Genomic DNA, 25,604 nt, shown 5'->3' on the forward strand with positions numbered 1-25,604 from the left:
TGTATATCTTCAATACAAAAGGTCAAAATGTTCATATGATGGACGGCTTTTCCTCCCAGCTACACACTTTAAATACATACCATTAGATTTATAATGCAATTTGATATGTCTGATGTTCTCTCATGTCCCACAAAAGTACTGTGCAAACGTTGTTATGTGTTCCCTTAAGCAAATTACAAAACCAAGACATTTTCAATGTTTCTTGAGCACTGGGCTACATATGTTTTTGGTTTATTTTAATTGTATCTCACAAATAGCTGCATCAAGCATAATCTAAGTGTGATACCTCTCTTCATCGGTCTTATTTCTGTATACACGATTAAGCATCATTAGTTTGATCTTGTGCGCTATAGTCTGTCCACATAGAAGTACAAAGTAAATAGACCTCGGAAACTGGAGGTATGAGAATAATAATTTCAGTGCAATGCTTCTTTGGCGCACCAACTGCTGCGCGATTTGTGCACCACGCTCTTTACGCGTCGCGCTCGCGTGTGACGCAAAGCATCGACCCCCGATGCCACAGATTTGGTTTGTACTTCTAAGTGGACAGACTATAGTTTGAAATGTTTTCTATGTTCCAGTTTACGATGCGTTAACCTCTTCCCTTGTTAAAAATACACATTGAAAACATCCAACAATCCGAATCACCCTGGGGTGGAAGCAAGAGCATGAGAACTTTTCTGCAATCTTTGCACTATTTTTTGGGGGGTCATTTTTTTTTGGGGGTCATAATTCTTCATCTTCTTTCATCATTTGTTCAATTAGTTTCTTCCTTTCTTCTGCTTGTCTCATTCTCATCATAGCAACGCTCTCAAAGTCTTTGGCATCCGTCATTTGTAAAGCAGTTCTTTTTGTTGCAGCAGAGTTCTCTCCTGTAACTACTCCAGGTTCACTTCCTGAAGGTGGGGTGGGTTTGCAAGTTGGAATGCTAGTCACATGGGGATTTAGATTTACATTTTCATTTACAGACTCATGTTCGGAACTATCTCCTGAAGCCTTCTCTTGCTTTTGTTGAGCTGCTTGCAGGCGTTGTAGAACCATTGCTTCAAAGTCTTCATGAGGGTCTGGTTGGACCTGATGGAGGAAAGAAGAGAATAACATACAAGATCATCATAATGTCAATTGTACATCATATAAGTCTGCTTTGCTGTTTTTACATGTTAACCCCCTGAGCACTACCTGCCGATCTAACATTGCCTCTGGTTGGTCAATTACATAATATCTTCATTTTAATCATCAATCAGAATGGAGCTTTGTAAATAATTCAACCTATTTTTTTTGTGTGTGGTGAAATTATTGTAACAATGTTGCTGATTGGTCCAATTGAAAATGAAAACTTCTTTCTGACCAATAGGCAGGTAGTTTTCATGGGGTTAAAACAATTGTCAAAATGTCCATATAAGTTCATCCTGACATCAACTACATGAATATTATTATTAAACTTTGGCAGCTACCACACATTTTCCAAATTTCAGGTCAGTTTCATTTCTGATTGATGTTGTCATATTCTGTATAATTTGCAGTTTCATCGAAATGGTGTTACCACATAACAACTGCTTAAAATGCCAGCTTGACCTGATGGATTATCTAGATCAATATTAGGTCAATATGATTGAGCGACAACTCAGTACTTACATTTTGTTTGGTTACATTAGATGAGTGTTGACTAGCTGTCTGTGGCTGCTCTGATAACCAGCTAACCTTCAATGGGTTGACTGGTTTGCCTAGTTCATTCTTTGCTGCCCATTCCTGCAATTAACCAATCGTATAAATATACTATAATATATTTGCAAGGTACAAAATTTGAATTTAAGGGATCGGATAGCAACGTTTGCAGAGTATTTTTGTGGGACATGAGAGCACATCAGACTGCATTCTGAACACGAGGAATGCCCTTCTGAAAAAAAAAAATACTTTGGAAATACAAGAGGAAATATAGGTGACGTACATTTATATTGATTCTTCTAAGACTGGTTTGCGAAAATCAAAATTGATTCCTGAAAAAATTGTAGAAAACTACATGAAGGCGATTAGATGAGAATCAATTGATTCTCGCGAAATTATGTTATGAGAAATAAATTGATTCTCTTAAGCTGCATCAAAATTGCACCCTTGTTTTTTGTCCTAATTTACTTACTGCTGCTTTGGGTGACTCAAACTCAACTATTGCACTTCCATTCTTCTTACTAGAAACAAGCAGGTTGCACACTTTGCCATACTGAGAAATCAAACACAAGACAATGTAATTAATATTTGTTATCCTTAATTAGACAGTCACCAACACTCAGGCATTTTTGGTGTAATAACCGACAGATTGGCAATGGAACTTGGGTCATCATAACCACATCTAAGTTATTCTTAGTCACTTGTCTAAATTAGCATTAGTTATAAAGGGTGATACTCTGCTTCTGGATATGAAACTAAGGAAGGAGAAATGAATGAAATGAAAATAACACCAAAAAAGAACTATTATTCCCCATAATACCTACTATTCCAGGCTTGTCGAAAGATTTCAAAAATTGGCAAACAGCTATCAATTTGTGATTCTCTTACAAGAATTTGCATTTACCATTACTGATATTTCCAAAATTAAGCATTTAAAAGGGCATTTCATGATCCACAGCCTCATCCCCCCACTTTTCTCAAAAAAAGTTGAGATTTTTATATCACTGGAAACCTCTGGCTACATAATGTTTATGTACAAAATAGTTTAGCAAAGATATCATGAAATTTGAATTTCGTTCTGGTGCACCAGAACGAAATTACAACGCATTGTCTATGGAGCAGTGTAATACACATAATCATGCTTAACTCGCAAACGCAAATATCGGAATCAACTGAAATTTTGGGAATATGCTTTTTGTGGATATGTACTGAAAAATGTCATAAAAAGAGGATGCTAGGATCACAAAATACTCCTTTAAGATAAAGAATGAACAAGTTTTTATTTTAATAAGTTACAACAAAAGTGAAAAACTGACACCTACCTTTTGAAATGCTTGCATTAAATACTCCTGTGAGTAGCCACCATTAGTTTCATCTTGTTTCTTACTTTTCCACTTAACTTTCAACTTTGCTGTCCCTTCACCTGTACACATGAATATAACAATGCATATCAAAAATCAGTGTATAGCTCCCCAGTATATACAAAACGTTTTTTTAAAACATTTTAAACCGGTTATATATATATTTGTTTTTTGTAAAAACGTTTTAATAACGTTCTAAAATATCACCACAAACTTGTAATATCTGGCGAAAAATTTGGATTATTTTTTGCAAACATTTTTTGAAAAGTATTTTGAATTTCTTCAGCAAGTTTCAGTCAAAATCAATCAATTTTGGCCAAACAATGGCTGATTTTACATGATTTTAGCAAAACAATATTTTTAAAATGTTGTCAAAATGTTTTGCAAACATTTTTTCTAAATATTTCACCAACGCTTACTGGGTAACATCATATATTGGGCTATTTTATTTAAAATCCACAACCCCTGTGGACGATTTCACTGCCATATTAATTCCAGTTGCATTTCATGGTCAATCGTTTGCTAGTTTTATGTTAAATTCCAGCAGAGTTGTTGAAATATATATATATATATCATTCAATTGACCTTTTCGGTAAATCCCATAAGCCTTTGCGAGTACACCTAAGAACTCGTCATTCTGCGTCACACCGCTCCACGCCCATGCGCACATCGTTTATCGAACATCGTTACTGCGCATTGCAAGTCGGCGTGACGTCAAATGACGAGTTCTCAGGTGTACTCGCAAAGGGTTATGGGATTTACCAAAAAGGTCAATTGTATTTTACGCAATATGGCCTAAAATTAGATGGATGAAAATGCTGGACCAGGAATAATCTAAATTCTTGAATTTGGTTTGAATTCCAAAATTGCAGTGGGGTGTGGCTTTCAATTGGAACAGTCCATTGTGACATATGTTTCAACAAATAGATTTGGTGCATGCATTTAGCATTAATATTGTACTTACCAAAACTAATATAGTTTGATCAGCTCGTAATAAGCGGAATTGTTAGGCTACGCCTAAAAGTAGACCCACGTTAAGAGTGATTTAGTTGACCTATCTGGTCTATATTGTGCGTGTTAAAGACAGTAGGCAACGTATCGGACTTGAATAAATAATTTGATGCTTCTGTCAAGGTGTCACAAGACAAGTTTCAAAATAAAATATATAGATATTAATCTGTGATGTTATATGGCCCGCTGATTATAAGCTGATCAAACTATAGCAGCCAACTGGACCAAAAAGTTGACATTTGAGGTAAACTTACTTCTCTCTTGCTGCTGTGCCCTAATCTGTTCTTTCATAAGTTCCTGCTCTCTAGCCAGAGTCCTGGAGCCTTCCTCTCGAAGTCGTCTGATCTGTAGACAGGAAACATCACAGTTGTAGAAATTTTTATTTAAAAATATGCATGTCACAATAAAATGGCAAAGGCAAATTGCAAATATAGCTTTAATGTTTGAAGAGAAAGATAATTATCAAGTCCTGCTTTGAATAAAAGTCATGTTATGAATAATTCTTGGATTAAAACAGAGTGTACAAAGTCACATGTATATCAAGGAATGTGTTCCTAAACAACACATCATTTCATTGACCAAATAATTCATTTTAACATTAAGGACAATTTCCACAAGGCAGTCTATTAGGGGTGTCTACGTTTACACGTTTCACGTTCAACCGACCGTAAAATGCACAATCCGTCTAGGAAAATAACTAACCTTTTAAACATAAAAAAATAGATCCCAAATTTCTTGTTATTCAAGGTTGGAACCAGGATAATTACTTTTTGGTAGATGTTATATACTGTAAGTATATAAATTACAGATTCATATAAATGCCTTATTTTGTCTTAAATACACAGCTTTTTACTGAACCACTAGAAGGCAGCAAATTTTTTTTTTTTTTTTATACGTTGACACGGTTAACCGACCGGATTCTAGCCCCTTTAAACAGTTAGACAAATAACTGTTAATCTACACCCCTATAGCCTATATATATCCCGCTTTGCATCTGAACTCGTCACTTACTTCTTGCTCTAGTTTCCTGGCAGCATCTTTAGCCAACTCAGTTTCATCTTTATATGATGCTTCTCGTGCCTCCAAATCTGTAAACAGATGACACATGGAAATAAATATGTAAAGATCTCTGTAGGTTGCAGGAAATATGGACCAAGTACATGTAGCATGATATGACAAGCTTTATCAAAGTCTTACAAATAATTTCTTCCATCATAAATAAGGCTTTGTCCCAACAATTGTGTAAATCATTGTTAATTTCTCAGCTCAATATTTTACAAAATAAGATGCAAAATGATGTAAGTCCTACCAGAAAAATGCTGAATGACAGCTATTAATTGAAGACAGAATTAAAATTACATACTTGTAGTTTGCGTATGATGTCCTGTCAACCAGACCAAAAATGCCATACTACGTAGGTCAGCAACCAGACGTCACACGCAAACTAGTCTTTTTAATTTGGTCTTCAATTATTAGTGGCTTTTTCTGTAACCTAGGCTATTACACCTCTGACTTAGGTCATAGGTCAATTTTATTCATGTGAACACTCACATAACATAACAAAATGCTAGCATTTTTGTTTATTTTTCAAATATACATAATGCACATCCATAATGCCTGCAAAGGCTCATGTAGAAAAGTGGCAATTGTTATATCATCGGCAGCCAACTAGCACAAAATGTGTTTTTCTCTGATAATTTTGTTTAAATATTATCCCCATCAGTTTATTCCACAATTAGTTTTCAGATAACTGAAAAAAACCCAATACCCTCAATCAGTCTTGGTACCACTAAATCAGGCCAGGTACACTCAATCAAATAAAAAATACTAATCTCTGAAATCCTGGGTGCCCGGGGCCGGGGGGGAGGGTGCTCAGTATAAATGATCCTATGGAGATGTGCTGCAAACATGGGCACTGGGCAGCATTTTCGGCCTTTTGGTATATCAATGACCCCTTTTTCTAGGCCAATTTTGGTATATGGATTTTTTTCGAAGATAGCACAATTTTGCTTCAATCTAGCAAAAAATTTGAAATTTCCCAAACATTTTGGGAGAATTTGTAAAACCAAATACAATTTGGGTTTAATTCAGCTAAAAATTTGACTTTTGGTATAAACATTGTATCGATAGGTCAAAATTTCTTGAAAAATTGTTATGAATCCATTTTCAAATTCTCAGTAGCAACATCCCTACCAAAACCAAACTTGATTAATTACCTCCCTCTTTCCCCGGGCCCTGGGTGATGCATGATGTAATTTACAATTGCTCTCTACAAACATACCTTCTTTTATCTTGCGTCTCTTTGCTTCAAGGGCTTTATTATGTAATGCCGCTGCCTTCTTTGCCTTAAAAACTTTATCATACAGAACCTAAAATGGAACACATTCAGACATTATTAAAAAAAACCATGTACATGTAATACTTCATTCAGTTATACAAAAGCTGCTTTTGTTTTAGAATCTTGCTGAGTGCATGTGATTAATTTCTATGTATATATTATGTATACATATGTGACATGATCAAAGGGGATGAGTGACGAGTCGGGTGTCGCTGATATTGTTTTTGAGATATTAGCAAATAATCTGTTCAAATTCTTCTGTTTTATACTGTTTTCAGTCATTGATAAATTGCTCATAACTCAGTAACCAGATGTCCAATTTTGATGGGGTTTGCATCAAAATGTAGCAATCATAAACTGCCAAAAATGATGTAAAAACTTCTAATAATCTAATTAAAAATTGCCAACATATGTGACTCATTCCCCTTGATCATAGCAAAGAACTTTTCTGATGGCAGATTTGAATTCTACACAAAAAGGTACCCCAGGATACATATTTTTCGAAGTTGTATGGGGTTCTCTTTATACATTTATGGACCTCCAAACATCGTCTTTTGCGTCACAACACATTTTTCTCTGACCCCCCTAAATTTCAAATTGCTGCCACGGGAAAACAAAATGGAGTATGAAGCTCAAATTTTCAAGATTTTACTTTCTCACCGATATCTACCACCAGTGTACCACACAGAAAAAAAAATTAAGAGGTACTGCGGTGCACATCCCTGGAGTTGACATGGATTGGCTCATCAAATGAATCACATCATTTGGTATTGGATGATACATGTAATCTTAACAAGCAGACTACCGTATGGTTAATAATTAGAATTAATTAGTGTTTATTTAAAAGCAAATTTCTTTTTACTTGCACTTGCACAGTTGAAAGTACCAGCAAAATCAACAACAAACACACATTAATCTTGACCACTTACCCTGGCCTTTTCATCGGACAGTATTTCAAGTGCCTTGCAAATCAACTCCCATTGTTCCGCTTCAAATATTAGACAAAATGGAAAAAATAAATGGTATTGGATTTATTCCATGCATTGTTAAAATATATACATGTGCTTGTTATGTCCATTACTTGCAATCACTTTTGTAATTATTAAAATTAAAAATGATAAACATACATAAAAGATAGCGTGTAGAATACCACTACCTTTATGCACAATAAAAGGACTAAATGAGAAACACAAGTACGACTGGAAATAGAGAGCACGATACAATGGTGAGCACTAGCTCGAGATACTCTAGCTAAAATACAGGTTTACATTTACTATCTTACATTATCTTGCTGTATTTCAGCTAGAGCTCCAAACGACAAGCTTCCGGTTTTTTTGGAGAACAATACTGTTACGTAAGATGAAGAAGAAACCCACCTCGGAGCCCGCCCTACTCATTATTTCATTGTACTTATTGCAATTTGCCTCCACACATTACGTAATCAACACAAAGCTTTTGTGAGGATTAGTGAGTGGATAAGAAATTGACAGTTGAGGATACGAAGGACACGCCGATTGTTAGTTGTCAATCATGAATTGCCGCAACGTATTAATATTTTACTGCATGGCATTCCGCAAACACCAAGACAAATTATGCCGTATTTTTCCAAAGATCATCTCATATGAAGTAAGCTGAATGCGATCTGTACTTTTGTAACATTCCGATCGCTTTTGATCACCTATTATCGGCGAATTTGCTTGAAAACACGTGAGTTCATGTTGTGTAAACATAATTAGCATAGACACAAATGCAATTTGAATGCGCAGCAGATCTATAGAAATAACGCTGTTCGGTTTTATGCAGAATTAGACCCTGTCTGGTGAGCACTGCACATCTGCACTCCTCACTTGAGAATCATAATCATGCTCAATGAGCATAGCATTCATCCAATGACCAAAATAAATATCACATCTCAAGGTGACTATTGCACAAGGTTGATATACCCAGCCACTTGACTTTATAATATGACCAGTCTGATCAAACTTTGCAAGAAAAATTCAAATTTTAGGTTTTCTTTAAAGTAGAACTTTATCAGCTTTATTTTGAGACATCATCAAAATTGATCAAAGCATTCAGATTTTATTTGTGAAAATATGTCATGATTTCTTTCTCTGTTCTTGTTTTTCCTGTACACAATTTCATCCATATCTTGACAAGCAATTTGCTGCAAAGTCTCACACTTTCAATGTGACTGGTCCATCGATGGTCACAAATGGAAGAAAATGCCGACACATGAAAGGTTCCCTTGAGAAGATTAACCCCTGAGCACTACCTGCCGATCTAACATTGACTCTGATTGGTCAACTACACGATATTTTCACTTTAATCACCAATCAGAATGGAGCTTTGCAAATAATTCACCCCAATTTTTTTATGGTGAAATTATTCTAACAATGTTGCTGATTGGGCCAATTGATAATGAAAACTTCTTTTTGGCCAATCGGCAGGTAGTTCTCATCATGGGATTAAGGATTACTACTCACGTGCTTTAGGATCATCTGGATTCTTGTCAGGATGACATTTCAATGCTTTCTTTCGGTAGGCTTTCTTTATCTGGAAAAATAAATTCAACAGTTGGAGTGCTTAAAATACATGACCTTTCTGAGCAAATTTTGGTTTGTAACACAAACTATTAAAATTCGTATTTTTCTTATTCCTATTCTGAAAAATTTGACGCTCCAAGTCGCAATAACTGCTGAAGAGACTTTAGATCGACGAGTCGACGACGTCACTATAAAGCTTTAAAAATTCCTTCCGAAATTAGAAGCTGCCCGCGTGGGGCAGTTGGTTAGAGCGTTGTATTTTTGTACCAGAGGTCCCCAGTTCAAATCCAAAATTATTTACATTCATTTGATGTACATATTGCAAGGGGAAATATATTTGGTTTCTTTTCGGTACGAAAAAGAGTTTTTTAAAATCTAAATTTTCCGTTCAATATGGGCATTTCCAGCATTGTCGTCGGGGCATTTCTGCTTTGCTTTGTTATTGAGCTCTATTGCCATTATGCCATAATTTATATACAAAAATAAAAATAAAAAAATCCAAAAAAAGTCCAAGCAATTTTGAACTTGACCCCTGTGTAAAAGTTCAACGATCTTTACCCACCAAATAAGGGTGAGGTTGAAATGCCTCCATAGTCTATATGATCAGCGGCAGCACTATAAGATGTAGGACCTCTCTGCCAAATATGGCAGTTTTAACATAATTTGCATGATGGTTATACAGGATTCGATTGAGCACTTTTCAGCACGGTTCTTCAGCGGTCTGCCAATTTGGCACAGTTTATGGTGTATACAGAAGTGGGATTCTGATTGGCTAATTGATTGAATCTGATCATCATCACATCGGCAACTTATTCACTGGTACGGTACCTGCGTAGCAACGTGTGACCTAAGTCTAGGTATGAAAGGTGAATTCAAATTTGCCATCAAACTGCATCATTTTTCTCAAATTAAAGCCCTGCCTTGAGTAAAGAAAGCCTGCCAAAACTGAAAACCGTTTTGTCATAGCACTTTCCGTAGCAAAGTCTTGTAAAAGATTGACTTTCATTAAAAAGATTCAGCTAACAAAACAGCATATTTCGGTGGTGTTTCTAGATCTTAAAACAGTGATAGTCTCATGATGATAGCAGCTTTTCTATGTGGAACTGCTATCAAAATCCCTCTAAAATTCCATGTGCGATTGCCTTATCACCAAAAAAAAATCATATATTTGGGTCAAGTGAAGTAAAGACAACATATTTATGTAGGTTTCCTTTCTGAATCTTTTCTTTTAAATTTCTATGTAAATTGTGTTTGGGCCCCGGTCTAGGCCAATTTGGCTGACTAGCAAATGTGTTACGGTATTAAACTTACATGTAGAAGGTTTGCCTCTCATACCTACTAAGTCCTAGACCTTTTTACGCGATAATCAGATCTCGACACCACTGAAGAAAATTTGCTGAATGGTAGACTAATAAAACCCAAAATTGCGAAAATTTCCACTTTTTTGGCAGGAGGGAATTGTGGAAAGGGTAATGCATTAAATCCTTTACAAGCAAATAATGTGTCCTCTGCAGTAAAAACATTTAAATAATGGGTGAGGCGCAATGCTGCACCCTTTTTTCTATTACCACAAAATAGTGCGATTTAAAGAGAAGAAAAATGTTGCTCAAATATTACAAGTTGTTTATAGGGGGCCTATACCTCGAGGTGGAGCGCCTACACGTAGCCAAAGTGTAAGTGATATCGATATTGCAGAACGGCCGATCAGAATCGTTGCAATTGACCCGACATGGTTTTATGAATGAATTTTTGACCTTACTGGGCTCAGACATGCATTAGGCCTATTCTGTGATTTTGTAATATTCAAAATGGCTGCTTGGCTATGGCGAAAACAGAATGAAAATCAATGGTTCCGTTCGAAAATATTGCCGCTTGAAAATTGACTTTTTCTGGCGTCAAACGAGCAAAAATTTCGATGACTGAAGATACTCAAATTTCATTTATCTGTAATTTTGGTTATAATTTTTTGTTGGACATGGAATATTTTTTCTGACTTGGCTGGAAGCTTATTTCAAGTGGTCATGATGGATTTCACTGCGGAGGTTGCAGTTTTTCAACAGAGACGGACAATATGCACAAGCTGTTTTTTGCCAAATTTTACAAAAAATTCACCAATCCTACACACATGATTTGTCAGTTCTGTGCACGTGATGTCATGCAGTGGGTGCGTGGGGCAGTGCTAGGAAATTTGCATAATTTTAACTTGGAAAGAAGTTTGATTGTGCCACTTTTCTCAAAAAAAGTTGAGATTTTTATATCACTGGAATGCTCTGGCTACATTAATGTTTATGTACAAAATATTTCTTGCAGATTAATTCGTTTAGCAAAGATATCGCGAAATTTGAATTTCGTTCTGGTGCACCGGTTACCGCCCTGGTGCCGCCACTGACTGATTGAGGGGTTGGGGCTCTAGTCTAGTTATTTACAGCAATTTTAAGATCGATTCTTATTCAATGGGTGCGTCTTGTAAAGAATTCACGTAATTTGATTGGTTTTCAGGTGTATAATATCTCACAATAGTTGATAGTGATATTAGTCAGGGCGCTGCTACCGCCACGCAACGGCGGCACGCTTGTTGCTTCTCAATGATCGCGCGATTATGCGTTCGCGTAATACACGTGCGAGAACTAAGAACGTGATTCGGCGGCTTAGATGTTCGTGATGGTTTCTTTCATTTAAAACAACGGGGATGTCCTCACAAAAGTAACTTTATTTTTTTCTGAAAAAAGGCAGTTTTTCTCGCAAAAATTACATTAAAACTGAATAAGAATGCGCCGGCATCCACTACTCAAAATATTGGCCAGCCCATCCATTATGACACGATATTGGATAGGCAAAAGACAAAATCCTATCATTTATTCTCTAATTGGCATGCGTAAGCTTAACTACGATGTAAAAGGTGCAGAATTCGGAAGCATGGACGCACAGTGATGTGGAATATAAATGAAATTGTTGCGAATATTCTACTTAGTTTACCTCTGAATCCGTAGCATTTGGAAGCAAATCTAAAACCTCGTACAGGTCCACTTCTTTGATGTTAGGGGCCATATCGTGTACTAAATATAAAAGTTTGAGCACAGAATTCGGCTGCACGACGTCAGTTGTGTGTTTATCTCTCAGCAAAACAAAAATTCCTTTAAAAATGCCATACAAGTGGAAATTATGGAAATTATCATCACACAAAAATGGGGTAAATATGGGTAAATAGGGTAACTTCGGTCAGCGGGGTCGGTCAAATATATATTTTTTTTAAATGGTCATATTTTCGTACAGCAATATTGTTTTTAGTCATATTTGGTGTCAATTTGTTACGAAATACCTTGGAAGAAATACCGGTAGGCTATAGTCGCTTAGGGCCGGTAAATTGGGGTAAATGGAATGGTGGGGTAAATGGAACACTGAGAATAGAATTTCCTCAATCAAGAACTAAATTGGGCAACATCATACCGAGTGTTCCATTTACCCCAACGCCATACGTTCCGCTTTTGTTTCATACCCCAAACTTTGGTTTACTCGGTATTGGAGTTGAAGAAAATCTCAAAAGGTTGTAACTGACCATGAAGTGGTGCTATACGGTTCAGTGAACAATACTAATTTAAGGGTAGGCCTATTGATTCCTAAATAGGCCCTATTTGAATACTATGCTGAGAGTTGTCATACAATATGATTATTGGCAATATGTTTGTTATCTACAATAACATATAGGCCCTAGGCCCCCTAATGTTTTAAACAAAAAGATAGCAGATCTAAGTTAATGATGAAATTATGCACATTAACTTAATATGCTAATTAGCTAATTAATTGGTTTGGTGTTCCATTTACCCCACAACAGATCCACTTGAGGTAAATGGAACACGGTTGACTAACCTTAAATATAAACATGTTAATATTTTTTGCTAATTGGTTTAACCGTTAGCCTAATCGGGTATGCTGAATTCAAACTTTTGTTATAGATGAGTTGACCTCAATGTTTATCAACAAAGGCAAGGGACCGGTATATCCATATGCTTGAGCGAACAGCATACAACCACTACCCTGTTCAATAGCCTTACTGCCAGACAATGACGTCAGAAGTCAACTCATCTATACAGGGGTGAAAATTAAAGTTGCTCCGATTTTCGTAAAAATGGATGTAAACTTTCAAGAGATTCAGAAAAAGAATAGCATCTGCGATGTCAAGTTCAGAAGAGTTCAGAAGATAGATGAAAATATATACAACCATCACTGACCATTGAATCCTTTGGAATCCTTATACATATCTTTCGAATCTTTGCTGCGTACGCGTAACATGCTAACTAGACATCGCAGATAGTGCAAACTTTTCTTTTTTTAAAACCTCTTAGCTAGGCGAACAATTTGCCTCAAGTTTTACAAAAATTTAAGCAACTTTGGCTTTTGACCCATACACAATAAGCAAATCCTTACACGCACAAATTGCATTTATGGTATCCGTGCATTGGGCCATTCGGACGCATAATTTGGCATGCTTGAAAGTGTTGGGCCTATTGGAATAAAATAAATTTTTGCCCCCTATGCGATCAAATGGGTCACTTGAGAGTCTTTTTTGAGGATTACGGTCTCAAAATATTACTTGGCACTTGACAGACAACAGATTCAAGTTTAGCATAATTATCCAAACTATAAGCTTGTTGACAACATTTACGCAAACTTGCTGAGGAATGATTTGTCCAAAATAGAACAAGAGTCTATAGCCTAGTTGGCCTGGATGCTGATTACACCCCGATATTATTGATGATGATACACGACCAGGGATTAATGACTTTATTATGAAGTTCGGGCAAACTGATATAAATTTATGATAATTTTGTTTAAAGAGTGCAAAAAAAATAAATCAGGACTCAGAGTGCATTAGCCTACAGGCTGAGTCAAAAAGAAGTAAACTCATGTTTGAGGGGCTGTAACTCAAGATCTGCAAGGAATCTGCTAAAAATAAAAATACCATTGGAAAGAGCAAATTCTACACGTTGAAATAAAAAAGAATTGTTGCAATTGCTCACAGCAAACTAAAGTTATACTCATTTGAATACAAGCACCCATTTTTGTAGCTGCACACTGCTGATTGATTTTCACCCATTTCAATTTCAACGAATCAGCAAAGTGCTAACAGGATTTATTGTTGAAAAGACTAGCTTTTGCTTTTAATTAATATTCAACTAAGTCCATGACGGTACTATAGTTTGTAAGCTTTTGTAGGGATGCCAATTCAAGTCTTTACGAACGATCCGGCAGAAGCTTGATTGGGGAATGTTGGGTAAAGGATTGAGCTGACCTTTGGTCTTGCTGTAACGCATGTCTAACTCTAGCAATGTTCACTTATCATGCTTATGATCTAGCAGTTCGTGGTCTGCCTGAAGCTTCCGGCTGTCTGTTCCTTAGTGTCCCATGCACATTGAACTTGTTCATATTCTTTTAAGGACTGCGCTCCCTTACATGAAACCCGGTTAGCTGTAGGAAATTGGAGACGAAAAAGACGATGAACTTCAGTGGGACTCTTAGTTTCATGATACTTCGTCGACAGAAACGTGCGCTCACGTGCGGTAAATTGTGGTGCCATGTTGTCATTTGGCCCGTTTTATTATAATGTAGTGCAATGAGGTAAAATTCATATTGAAAAGAGCCCTTCAACATGTAGGAATTATTGATCGAAACCACACTTGCCACAGAACTTTATTTGCATTTGAATATCGCGCCTTACCAATCAATATTTAGGCCTAATAGGTAGGCCCTACTTGGGAAGTGAAACCGTGTGCAGCTACAAAAATGGGTGGTTGTATTCAAATGAGTAGGCCCTATAACTTCGGTTTGCTGTGAGTAATTGCAACAATTCCTTTTTTTATTTAGACGTGTAGAATTGGCTCTTTCCAGTGGTCTTTCATTTTTAGCAGATTCCTTACAGATCTCGAGTTACAGCCCCTTAAACATGAGTTTACTTCTTTTTGACTCAGCCTGTATATCCGCGTGGACTGGTTAGTTCACAGTTGGGACAACAATCTTGGAAAAAAGTACCCGGAACGCTTGGTACACTGTGCCGTAATTCCGTGCAGAATTTCTTATGATCATGGAAATGACATCTACTACAATGATTTACCCTTCCCCACTCCCCATCAATCAATGTTGGGGACATTGGAAGCCGCTGAAGACATTGGCAATGGCATTTCTAAACATTGCACGGGGGAAAGGGGGTGACAGTTTTCCGTTATTTACATGCAAGCGTTCCAAGACTTATTACCAAGATTGTAGGGTATAATTTACCGGTATGTAAATAAAACTCGTAGGCTAGTTGCTTCTAGGTCAGTAAATAATTTTGATTGGCCGCTAAGTGTTGCTAAGATTCATTATTTCGGTTAAAATGGACAAGCTGCACAGTGTCATCGCCCCGATATCTTCATGGCAGAAATCGCCATGGTAGATTGAATCCACCGCAGCCACGCATGGCCATTTGTATCGACCTGTTTAATAGTTTTGTGTGGCATTATAGACCGAAGGACATCTGACTAAGGCTACTGACAATAGCCCCGATTACCTCGGTGACTGACCTCGCTGTGTGTCAAGTCGAGCATGGTAGCCATAGGTCATATTATATAGGTCACAGAAACGTGCGCTCACGTGCGGTAAATTGTGGTACGTGCCATGTTGTCATTTGGCCCGTTTTATTAGGCCTATAATGTAGTGCAATGAGGTAAAATTCATATTGAAAAGAGCCCTTTAAAAAATGGACAAGCTGTTATTCCTGGTAGCAACCAATTAAATTTTCACTGTTTTTGGAGCCAATTCTTGACCGATTTCAACCAAATAAAGTTTATTATCACACCCGTATATTCTTCGATCTCCTGTAAGAATTTGGCGAGATTTGGAGCGAACTTTTCCCTATATTTAGGCTAAGTTATTTCCAAATAACTAAAAAATTGTAAAAGTCAAACAAGATAAGGCGCAAAAATACGCGTACTGAAATTTGCGGGAAAAAGTCCAAACACGCCACCACTACGCAGCTCCGGTACGCATGCACGCATACGCGTATACGCGCGCGTTTACATTGATCGTTGACTGGGTGTCAGGAGGCATAACAACGTACCGTAAACAAATACATTTGTCAAAGAGGTTTCGCATGCCTTCATCTGTCATTCCTCTTGTTTTATATAGCCTGCAAAAGACATAAGACCGCATAAAAGGCCGGACAGTGCATAATTTACTAAACATGGATCTTTGTCTGCCCAACTTCGTGGATCGATCACTTTACTACTATTTTTTGACTTGAGCTTTCATGCAAGCTTATTGGAAGAATCCTCCTCTCTTCCCAAATCGTGGATACAGCTCCATCGATTACAAGATTGGACCCACATGGACTGATGTTAATCATTGGTGGAGATGTTTCCACTTGAATGCAAAGAGAATGTACTTCATGAACTTTTTTGGCGGTTTACGAGGATGTCATGAAACTTACCACTCTTTTTTTAATTTTTTTGGAATGGATCACAGTCTTCAGATGTCAGTTCGACCATCCAAGCCAGGACGCTGGGTAAGTACCGAAAATAATTCGCTTCATTGCTTCAGCCAGTGCAGTTAGCCCCCTTAGCCCTATTAGGCCTATTATTGTTATAGAAAAACATGAAACTTTAACATGTCTATGAACATGATGAAAGTTGAAACCACTTCGCTTTTCACTAGGCCTACTTACTTTTCAAACTTTTTTTTATTACGAATTAAATCTACCTGCCCACGAATCCAGCATAATCCAGCATAATCGATATCTTGAAAAATTTGATGACTTGTCCTTCACTTTTATATAGGCAATTTATACATATTTGTTTACACTTTCGCCGGGCTCACTGAATAAGCCTTTAAGCAAGTTCATCAGAAATCGCATCATTGCCCTAACTAATCTTGTTCATTTTTATCGAACACGCTATTATGTAACATTCATGTGCCTTTGTACATGTTTTTAGCGAGCAAATAAGTTTCCAAAAAGTATGTACCATATTTTATTTCCAATTGTCCAGTCGGAACTCATGAATTGCATTTAGGATCCCTAACAGGGAATTCATTTATTTGTTTAATACAATTTCCATTTAAAACAATGTTTTATCACGATTTATTAAATTTGTTTGTTTGTTTTACTCATTTCGTTATTTATTTATATTTTAATTCATTATTTATTTGGTTATTTATTGAGCTGTTTGCAGTGATTTCCGTTTAAAATGCGTTACTAACAACACATCCATTTGTTAATCGTGTTTAAAATACAAGATATTTTCAAACGGTTTCATGCAATGTTATTCAATTTCAACCAATATGATCTTTTGAGAGTCTTATATCGAAAGTCGAAAGTAGTTTTATAAAATTAAGCTTGAAAAACTCTTCAGTGTATTTCATTTTCATGTAATTACCATTCTTTGTATGAATATGATCTTATATCTTTAGTAGTGCGTTTTTGACTTTGATGAATTTTAATGTTTCACTAAATGTAGTATAACAATTGCTGAATACTTAGTCAAATGTTAAAAATAGTTTGATGTGTGATGCAGCCTTAATATAAGGTTCGTTCATATACCACCGCATTTGCGATGCGTTGCTTTGCGATGCCGATATATCGATTACTTTTGCCGCAACTCAACGCAACTCGTCGCATATCCAGGTTAAAATGTATTTTAAGGTTCGTTCATACTACCACCGCATTTGCGATGCGTTGCTTTGCGATGCCGATATATCGATTACTTTTGCCGCAACTCAACGCAACTCGTCGCATTTCCAGGTTAAAATGTATTTAACTTTATTGCGATAGCGCAATGCAGTAGATGCGGTGCGACAACGCACCGCATCGCAAAGCAACGCATCGCAAATGCGGTGGTAGTATGAACGGACCTTTAAGCTGACGTATATTTTGTCTTGTAAATTGCTTGTATGAAATAGTTATATCATGTAAAATGTTTTTGAATGTACCGTATTTGATTTGACGTTACTAACTTTTCTTTCTCTTATCCTCTCCTCCCTTAAACACTGCCTAACGGGGCCTAACGATACACGATATCACGAGTAGGCATTGCCTACTTCTAGCGGTTTTTCTTTGCTCTGTTCACCCCCTGCGCGACTTGCAGGGGGTATAATCTTTGTAAAAATACCATGAGTTGAGAAATGCAATGTTCATAAAAACACAAACTTGTTTCAAGGTTATAATAACGGTCAAAATTGGCAAAAATACAAGCATCAAAAGTCACTTTTACAAGAATGAGAAAATACTAATGCCACTAAACGAAAAAGATCCAATATTTTGTATTATATTGTCATGTGGTAATGTTATCAATGCGCGATTACTAGTACGCGGCGTGGCGCGCTATGTCCGCAGATTTGCGTAGCGCCATGATTGCGAATGTATTTTATTATTGTAATTCACTTTTGAATGTAATGTCCGACCGTGATGTCGTAAAACTATGGAATGGGAGAAAAGAGGAGAGAGGATGGAGAGAGGAATAAAAGGACTCTAACTAGTCTAAGAATTATGGTAAAACTTCGCCTGATGGTGTGATAATTGTGTGATTTCATAGTTCTACTAAGAAGATAAGCCGACAAGCACGTAACATATATCATTTGAATATTTGTACATGTTAATCTCAGCTCAAGATATTTAAGTTATCTGTTATGTAAAATGACACTTTATTTCAATTTGTTACAAGTTACTTGTTTAGCTTAAATTAGTAATGTTAGCGAAATTTAATGTTTTCAGGAGAAATAGCTTTTAGAGTGCTAACTTTTGGATGTAATCTAAAGTCCGCTTTAGGACGAGTTGGCACTCGGTGTATTGGCTCTAAGGTTAAATGAAATACCCCTCTAGTTAAACATTAGACTTCGCTCAACTGTGTGATATTTGTCTTTCATTTGAAAAGTAAAGATTGTATAATATCCATGATAAATGTAAATTTCCAAATCTTTAGTGTATACTTCATATTTCATGTTATGCAAATTCTTTGTATACCTGTTAAAAATGGTGTTTTCAAACGGCTTTATGCAATGTTATTCAATTTCAACCAATATGATCCGTTGAGTGTCTTATATAAGTAGTTTGAATGCATAATTGACTTTGATTGACTTTGTATATTTCACTAAATGTTAAATGTGTTTTAGTGGTATTTAGTTGCAGAAAGCAGTTTTATAATTTGAAGGTAAAAAACTCTTCAGTGTGTTTCATTTTCATGTTATTACCATTCTTTGTATGAATATGATCTTATATCTTTAGTATTAGTGCGTTTTTGACTTAGATGACCTTTTATGTTTCACTAAATGTAGTATAAAAGTTTCTGAGAACTCAGTCAAATGTTAAAAATAGTTTGATGTGTGATGTAGCCTTAAGCTGACTTATATTTGGTCTTGTAAATTGCTTGTATGAAATCGTTATATCGTGTAAAATTACTTTGAATGTATTTGATTTGATGTTACTAACTTTTCTTTCTCTTATTCTCTCCTCACTTAAACACTGCCTAACGTGGCCTAACGATACACGACACCTCGAGTAGGCATTGCCTACTTCTAGCGGTTTTTCTTTGCTCTGTTCACCCACTGCGCGACTTGCAGGGGGTATAATCTTTGTAAAAATACCATGAGTTGAGAAATGCAATGTTCATAAAAACACAAACTTGTTTCAAGGTTATAATAACGGTCAAAATTGGCAAAAATACAAGCATCAAAAGTCACTTTTACAAGAATGAGAAAATACTAATGCCACTAAACGAAAAAGATCCAATATTTTGTATTATATCATTTGAATACTTGTACATTTGAAAGAACTTAATGCAATTGATTTAATCAATTAAATACCACTTTGCGTATTAAGAACCATGTTAATCTCAGCTCAAGATATTTAAGTTATCTGTTATGTAAATTGACACTTTATTTCAATTTGTTACAAGTTACTTGTTTAGCTTAAATTAGTAATGTTAGCGAAATTTAATGTTTTCAGGAGAAATAGCTTTTAGAGTGCTAACTTACAATCTAAAGTCCGCTTTAGGACGAGTTGGCACTCGGTGTATAATTGGCCCTAAGGTTAAATGAAATACCCCTCTAGTTAAACATTAGACTTCGCTCAACTGTGTGATATTTCTCTTTCTTTTGAAAAGTAAAGATTGTATAATATCCATGATAAATGTAAATTTCCAAATCTTTAGTGTATACTTCATATTTCATGTCATGCAAATTCTTTGTATGCCTGTTAAAAATGGTGTTTTCAAACGGCTTTATGCAATGTTATTCAATTTCAACCAATATGATCTGTTGAGTGTCTTATATAAGTAGTTTGAATGCATAATTGACTTTGATTGACTTTGTATATTTCACTAAATGTTAAATGTGTGTTAGTGGTATTTAGTTGGCAGAAAGTAGTTTTATAATTTGAAGGTAAAAAACTCTTCAGTGTGTTTCATTTTCATGTTATTACCATTCTTTGTATGAATATGATCTTATATCTTTAGTATTAGTGCGTTTTTGACTTAGATGACCTTTTATGTTTCACTAAATGTAGTATAAAAGTTTCTGAGAACTCAGTCAAATGTTAAAAATAGTTTGATGTGTGATGTAGCCTTAAGCTGACTTATATTTGGTCTTGTTAATTGCTTGTATGAAATCGTTATATCGTGTAAAATTACTTTGAATGTATTTGATTTGATGTTACTAACTTTTCTTTCTCTTATTCTCCTCACTTAAACACTGCCTAACGTGGCCTAACGATACACGACACCTCGAGTAGGCATTGCCTACTTCTAGCGGTTTTTCTTTGCTCTGTTCACCCCCTGCGCGACTTGCAGGTGGTATAATCTTTGTAAAAATACCATGAGTTGAGAAATGCAATGTTCATAAAAACACAAACTTGTTTCAAGGTTATAATAACGGTCAAAATTGGCAAAAATACAAGCATCAAAAGTCACTTTTACAAGAATGAGAAAATACTAATGCCACTAAACGAAAAAAAGATCCAATATTTTCTATTATATCATTTGAATACTTGTACATTTTGAAAGAACTTAGTGCAATTGATTTAATCAATTAAATACCACTGTGCATATTAAGAACCATGTTAATCTCAGCTCAAGATATTTACGTAATCTGTTATGTAAAATGACACTTTATTTCAATTTTCTACAAGTTACTTGTTTAGCTTAAATTAGTAATGTTAGCGAAATTTAATGTTTTCAGGAGAAATATCTTATAGAGTGCTAACTTTTGGATGTAATCGAAAGTCCGCTTTAGGACGAGTTGGCACTCGGTGTATTGGCTCTAAGGTTAAATGAAATACCCCTCTAGTTAAACATTAGACTTCGCTCAACTGTGTGATATTTCTCTTTCATTTGAAAAGTAAAGATTGTATAATATCCATGATAAATGTAAATTTCCAAATCTTTAGTGTATATTTCATATTTCATGTCATGCAAATTCTTTGTATACCTGTTTAAAATGGTGTTTTCAAACGGCTTTATGCAATGTTATTCAATTTCAACCAATATGATCTGTTGAGTGTCTTATATAAGTAGTTTAAATGTATAATTGACTTTGATTGACTTTGTATATTTCACTAAATGTTAAATGTGTTTTAGTGATATTTAGTTGGCAGAAAGTAGTTTTATAATTTGAAGGTAAAAACTCTTCAGTGTGTTTCATTTTCATGTTATTACCATTCTTTGTATGAATATGATCTTTAGTATTAGTGCGTTTTTGACTTATGTTTCACTAAATGTAGTATAAAAGTTTCTGAGAACTTAGTCAAATGTTAAAAATAGTTTGATGTGTGATGTAGCCTTAAGCTGACTTATATTTGGTCTTGTTAATTGCTTGTATGAAATAGTTATATCGTGTAAAATTACTTTGAATGTATTTGATTTGATGTTACTAACTTTTCTTTCTCTTATTCTCTCCTCACTTAAACACTGCCTAACGTGGCCTAACGATGCACGACACCACGAGTAGGCATTGCCTACTTCTAGCGGTTTGTCTTTGCTCTGTTCACCCCCTGCGCGACTTGCAGGGGGTATAATCTTTGTAAAAATACCATGAGTTGAGAAATGCAATGTTCATAAAAACACAAACTTGTTTCAAGGTTATAATAACGGTCAAAATTGGCAAAAATACAAGCATCAAAAGTCACTTTTACAAGAATGAGAAAATACTAATGCCACTAAACGAAAAAGATCCAATATTTTCTATTATATCATTTGAATACTTGTACATTTTGAAAGAACTTAGTGCAATTGATTTAATCAATTAAATACCACTGTGCATATTAACAGAGAAGATGAGAAAAGAGGAGATCGCTCGAACATATAATCCGATTACCCACAGTTAACCTCCATTCACTTTTCTTTGTTTGGGGTACTTAAAATACCACTTGAAACTTCCTTTGTGGTAATCTGTTCATCCGACACACGCTCGACTGATTCGGTAGTTCTCTTAGTGGAGAAAATATTCCACACACGGAAGTACATCATTAAATTCCCAATTTCGCAGTCAAATCATGCTTTTTTTCTTTAAAGAAAAATAATACTAACTAGGGTGACCATGATTTTTAAACGAGTGAAAAAGCATGATATATATCGCGACTCCCATTAAAAAAATCGAAAGTTTTGTTAAGTTATGGAAATTCAAGCATAATTAATTTTCCAGTAAAATTAATATAAGGTCAAAGGAAAAGAAATTTAAATGATAAGTATTTGAATATTTGCGGCAGTTTACGGACACTTAAAACTAGTGTAATCAGTAATTCAAACTCGTGTCAGTTTCTCCATATACTCCCGTTTTATGTCCAAACGTGTCCAAAATGCTATTTGGATCCAAAATGAGGGTCTATTTCACAGGGATCTCGGGTCAACCTTAGCAGCCGGTCATGCCAAACAATACAGAAATTATATTTCGCGGTCAACTGACGTAACAAATTGATATCCGGGCATGCGCCGTTTAGAGCTAGACAGTCGTGACTCGCAAAGCCACTTATCGTATTAGTTGATCAATCGGATTAGATCATTATTTCCATCAATAGGCGGATGCACACATTATTTATTTGATGTGGGCAGCGAGCGACCTCCTCTTTTATCATCTTCTCTGATATTAAGAACCATGTTAATCTCAGCTCAAGATATTTACGTAATCTGTTATGTAAAATGACACTTTATTTCAATTTGCTACAAGTTACTTGTTTAGCTTAAATTAGTAATGTTAGCGAAATTTAATGTTTTCAGGAGAAATAGCTTTTAGAGTGCTAACTTTTGGATGTAATCGAAAGTCCGCTTTAGGACGAGTTGGCACTCGGTGTATTGGCTCTAAGGTTAAATGAAATACCCCTCTAGTTAAACATTAGACTTCGCTCAACTGTGTGATATTTCTCTTTCATTTGAAAAGTAAAGATTGTATAATATCCATGATAAATGTAAATTTCCAAATCTTAGTGTATACTTCATATTTCATGTCATGCAAATTCTTTGTATACCTGTTAAAAATGGTGTTTTCAAACGGCTTTATGCAATGTTATTCAATTTCTACCAATATGATCCTTTGAGTGTCTTATATAAGTATATAGTTTGAATGCATAAGGTCATTTTCACAGTAAAGGGTGTAACTTTTGATTTTTAGGGTCAAAATTTCAAACCACTTAAATATGTTTCTGTTTACTGTAATCATGCATAGAAGCAACTTTGATTTCTGATAAAAAAAATTGACATTTCCATAACATTTTGGTTAAAATCTAAGAAAAAATGTATTTTACATAAGCTCAGAAAATTATGACATGAAAGCTGAAATACATGTGAAATCCCATTCCAAAGTAAGTCAACAGATATAAGTTAAATTTTATAACATGTTTTGCTATGTTTGTAATTGCAATTTTGAAAAATTTTAACATCAAGGGTCATTTGCAATGGAAATTTCCCAACCTTAAACATATTTTTTCAGTTTTAATTGGGTTCCTAAAATAATTTGAATGTCTAACTTCACGTACAAATACTACTTGATGAAAGGCACCTCCCAGCCAAGTTTCACAGAAATCAGAGTTATTTTTTAGAATTGGCAATTCAAGCGATTTGTGTTTCGGAGGCTTCAGTTAACAACACAGGTGATCATAAAAGTAAAATATTTGGCTAACTACTACAAGTTGACATGAAAAAATAGGTAAAAAATATCACAATTACCAATTTTCATGCTTTGCTTCTAAGTATTGATTTTCAGTTGTGACAAAAATTAAATTATCACAGCAAGTCATTTTTTTTGTTTCGGAGGCTTCATGTTAACAATGGTTAAACATTGCAGAGGTGCTTTTTTTGAAAACAACACTGTTGGGATCATCTAAGCTGTTATTTTCTTGTGTGTATTGAATCAATGATTCTATGCGGCAGATATTGTAGATTTATAACATGGTAATTTTTTCACTCTTTTGTTAAGTATGGTGTTATTTGCATGTGAAGCCTCCGAAACGGGCTTTCTTGGGTATCAGTATATTTTTCAAACATTAACCATAATATCAATTTTTTTTTAAATTTATGACATTCTGCACATATCATGTAACAATTACATATCATGTAATCAATATGGAACACACCAATTTAGATATGCATAAATGATAATTAACCTTATTGTTGTTTCGGAGGCTTCATTTGTTTCGGAGGCTTCAATTGTTAACGGAAAGTTTGTATTGGGTCCTATTTTCAAACGGTGATATATATCTCCACGATTTAAAAACAAGTGACTTGAGGATCTACTTTGCTACATTTTGATAAATAGATTGGATGAGCTCTTTTATTTATATTTGCCCATAACCCAAGCTTGCTGAACAGTTTGTTTCGGAGGCTTCAAAAAAGTTAACGGAAAATCGGCTCTTTGAAGTCAAGATTTTATAAAAATTTTAAAAGCTTGCAAATCGACTAATTTTTGTTACCCATTTCAAGTTAAGATATCAACTGTTATGAATCAAGAAGAAGTGAAGAAATAACCAAGAATTATGAACCAAAGCTATACCCACAAAGTTTGTTAACAATTGTTAACGGAAAATGAAGCCTCCGAAACGACAAATCTCGAAGTCCGGTTCTCAAAAATACAGGGCTGTTCACAATTAAATCTAATGTGGCAGTGTTTACTGAACATATGACCGTACTTTCAGGATAAGAAAAATTATCCATGAACTAACTGAAGAAAACACAGGGTTTTACAAAAATGTTACTGTTTTTATAGTTTTTCAAAATGGCAATATTAGGTACATTTAAGCCTGCTAAAACTGAACGCAGTAACTCCTGAAGATGATTATGCTACCCAAGGTAGCTGTTAACTAGATGACTTATGTGGCCAAAAATCATGGAATTCTGTGGCTTTATTAGAACACTACAGATCAAAATGTTAAAAATCCAAAGTTGCACCCTTTACCGTGAAAATGACTATAATTGACTTTGATTGACTTTGTATATTTCACTAAATGTTAAATGTGTTTTAGTGGTATTTAGTTGGCAGAAAGTAGTTTTATAATTTGAAGGTAAAAAACTCTTCAGTGTGTTTCATGTTCATGTTATTACCATTCTTTGTATGAATATGATCTTTTATATCTTTAGTATTAGTGCGTTTTTGACTTTGATGACTTTTTATGTTTCACTAAGTGTAGTATAAAAGTTTCTGAGTACTTAGTCAAATGTTAAAAATAGTTTGATGTGTAAT

General features: G+C 35.2%; 1 protein-coding gene across 1 annotated transcript; it reads right to left on the reverse strand.

Moving 5' to 3' along the window:
• Positions 1-710: 710 nt before the first annotated feature.
• Positions 711-12,051, reverse strand: LOC140153190 (dnaJ homolog subfamily C member 17-like). The gene is made up of 10 exons (XM_072175869.1): positions 11,895-12,051; positions 8,859-8,928; positions 7,305-7,363; positions 6,319-6,406; positions 5,049-5,125; positions 4,292-4,382; positions 2,988-3,088; positions 2,138-2,218; positions 1,636-1,749; positions 711-1,074 (listed from the first exon to the last, which is right to left on the reverse strand). Exons 1-10 carry the CDS (start codon positions 11,964-11,966, stop codon positions 727-729), a joined length of 1,101 nt encoding a protein of 366 aa, XP_072031970.1. The 5' UTR covers positions 11,967-12,051; the 3' UTR covers positions 711-726.
• Positions 12,052-25,604: the final 13,553 nt, after the last annotated feature.

This window comes from Amphiura filiformis, chromosome 5 (genome assembly GCF_039555335.1).
Source record: "Amphiura filiformis chromosome 5, Afil_fr2py, whole genome shotgun sequence".
In the NCBI taxonomy this organism is placed as follows: domain Eukaryota; kingdom Metazoa; phylum Echinodermata; class Ophiuroidea; order Amphilepidida; family Amphiuridae; genus Amphiura; species Amphiura filiformis.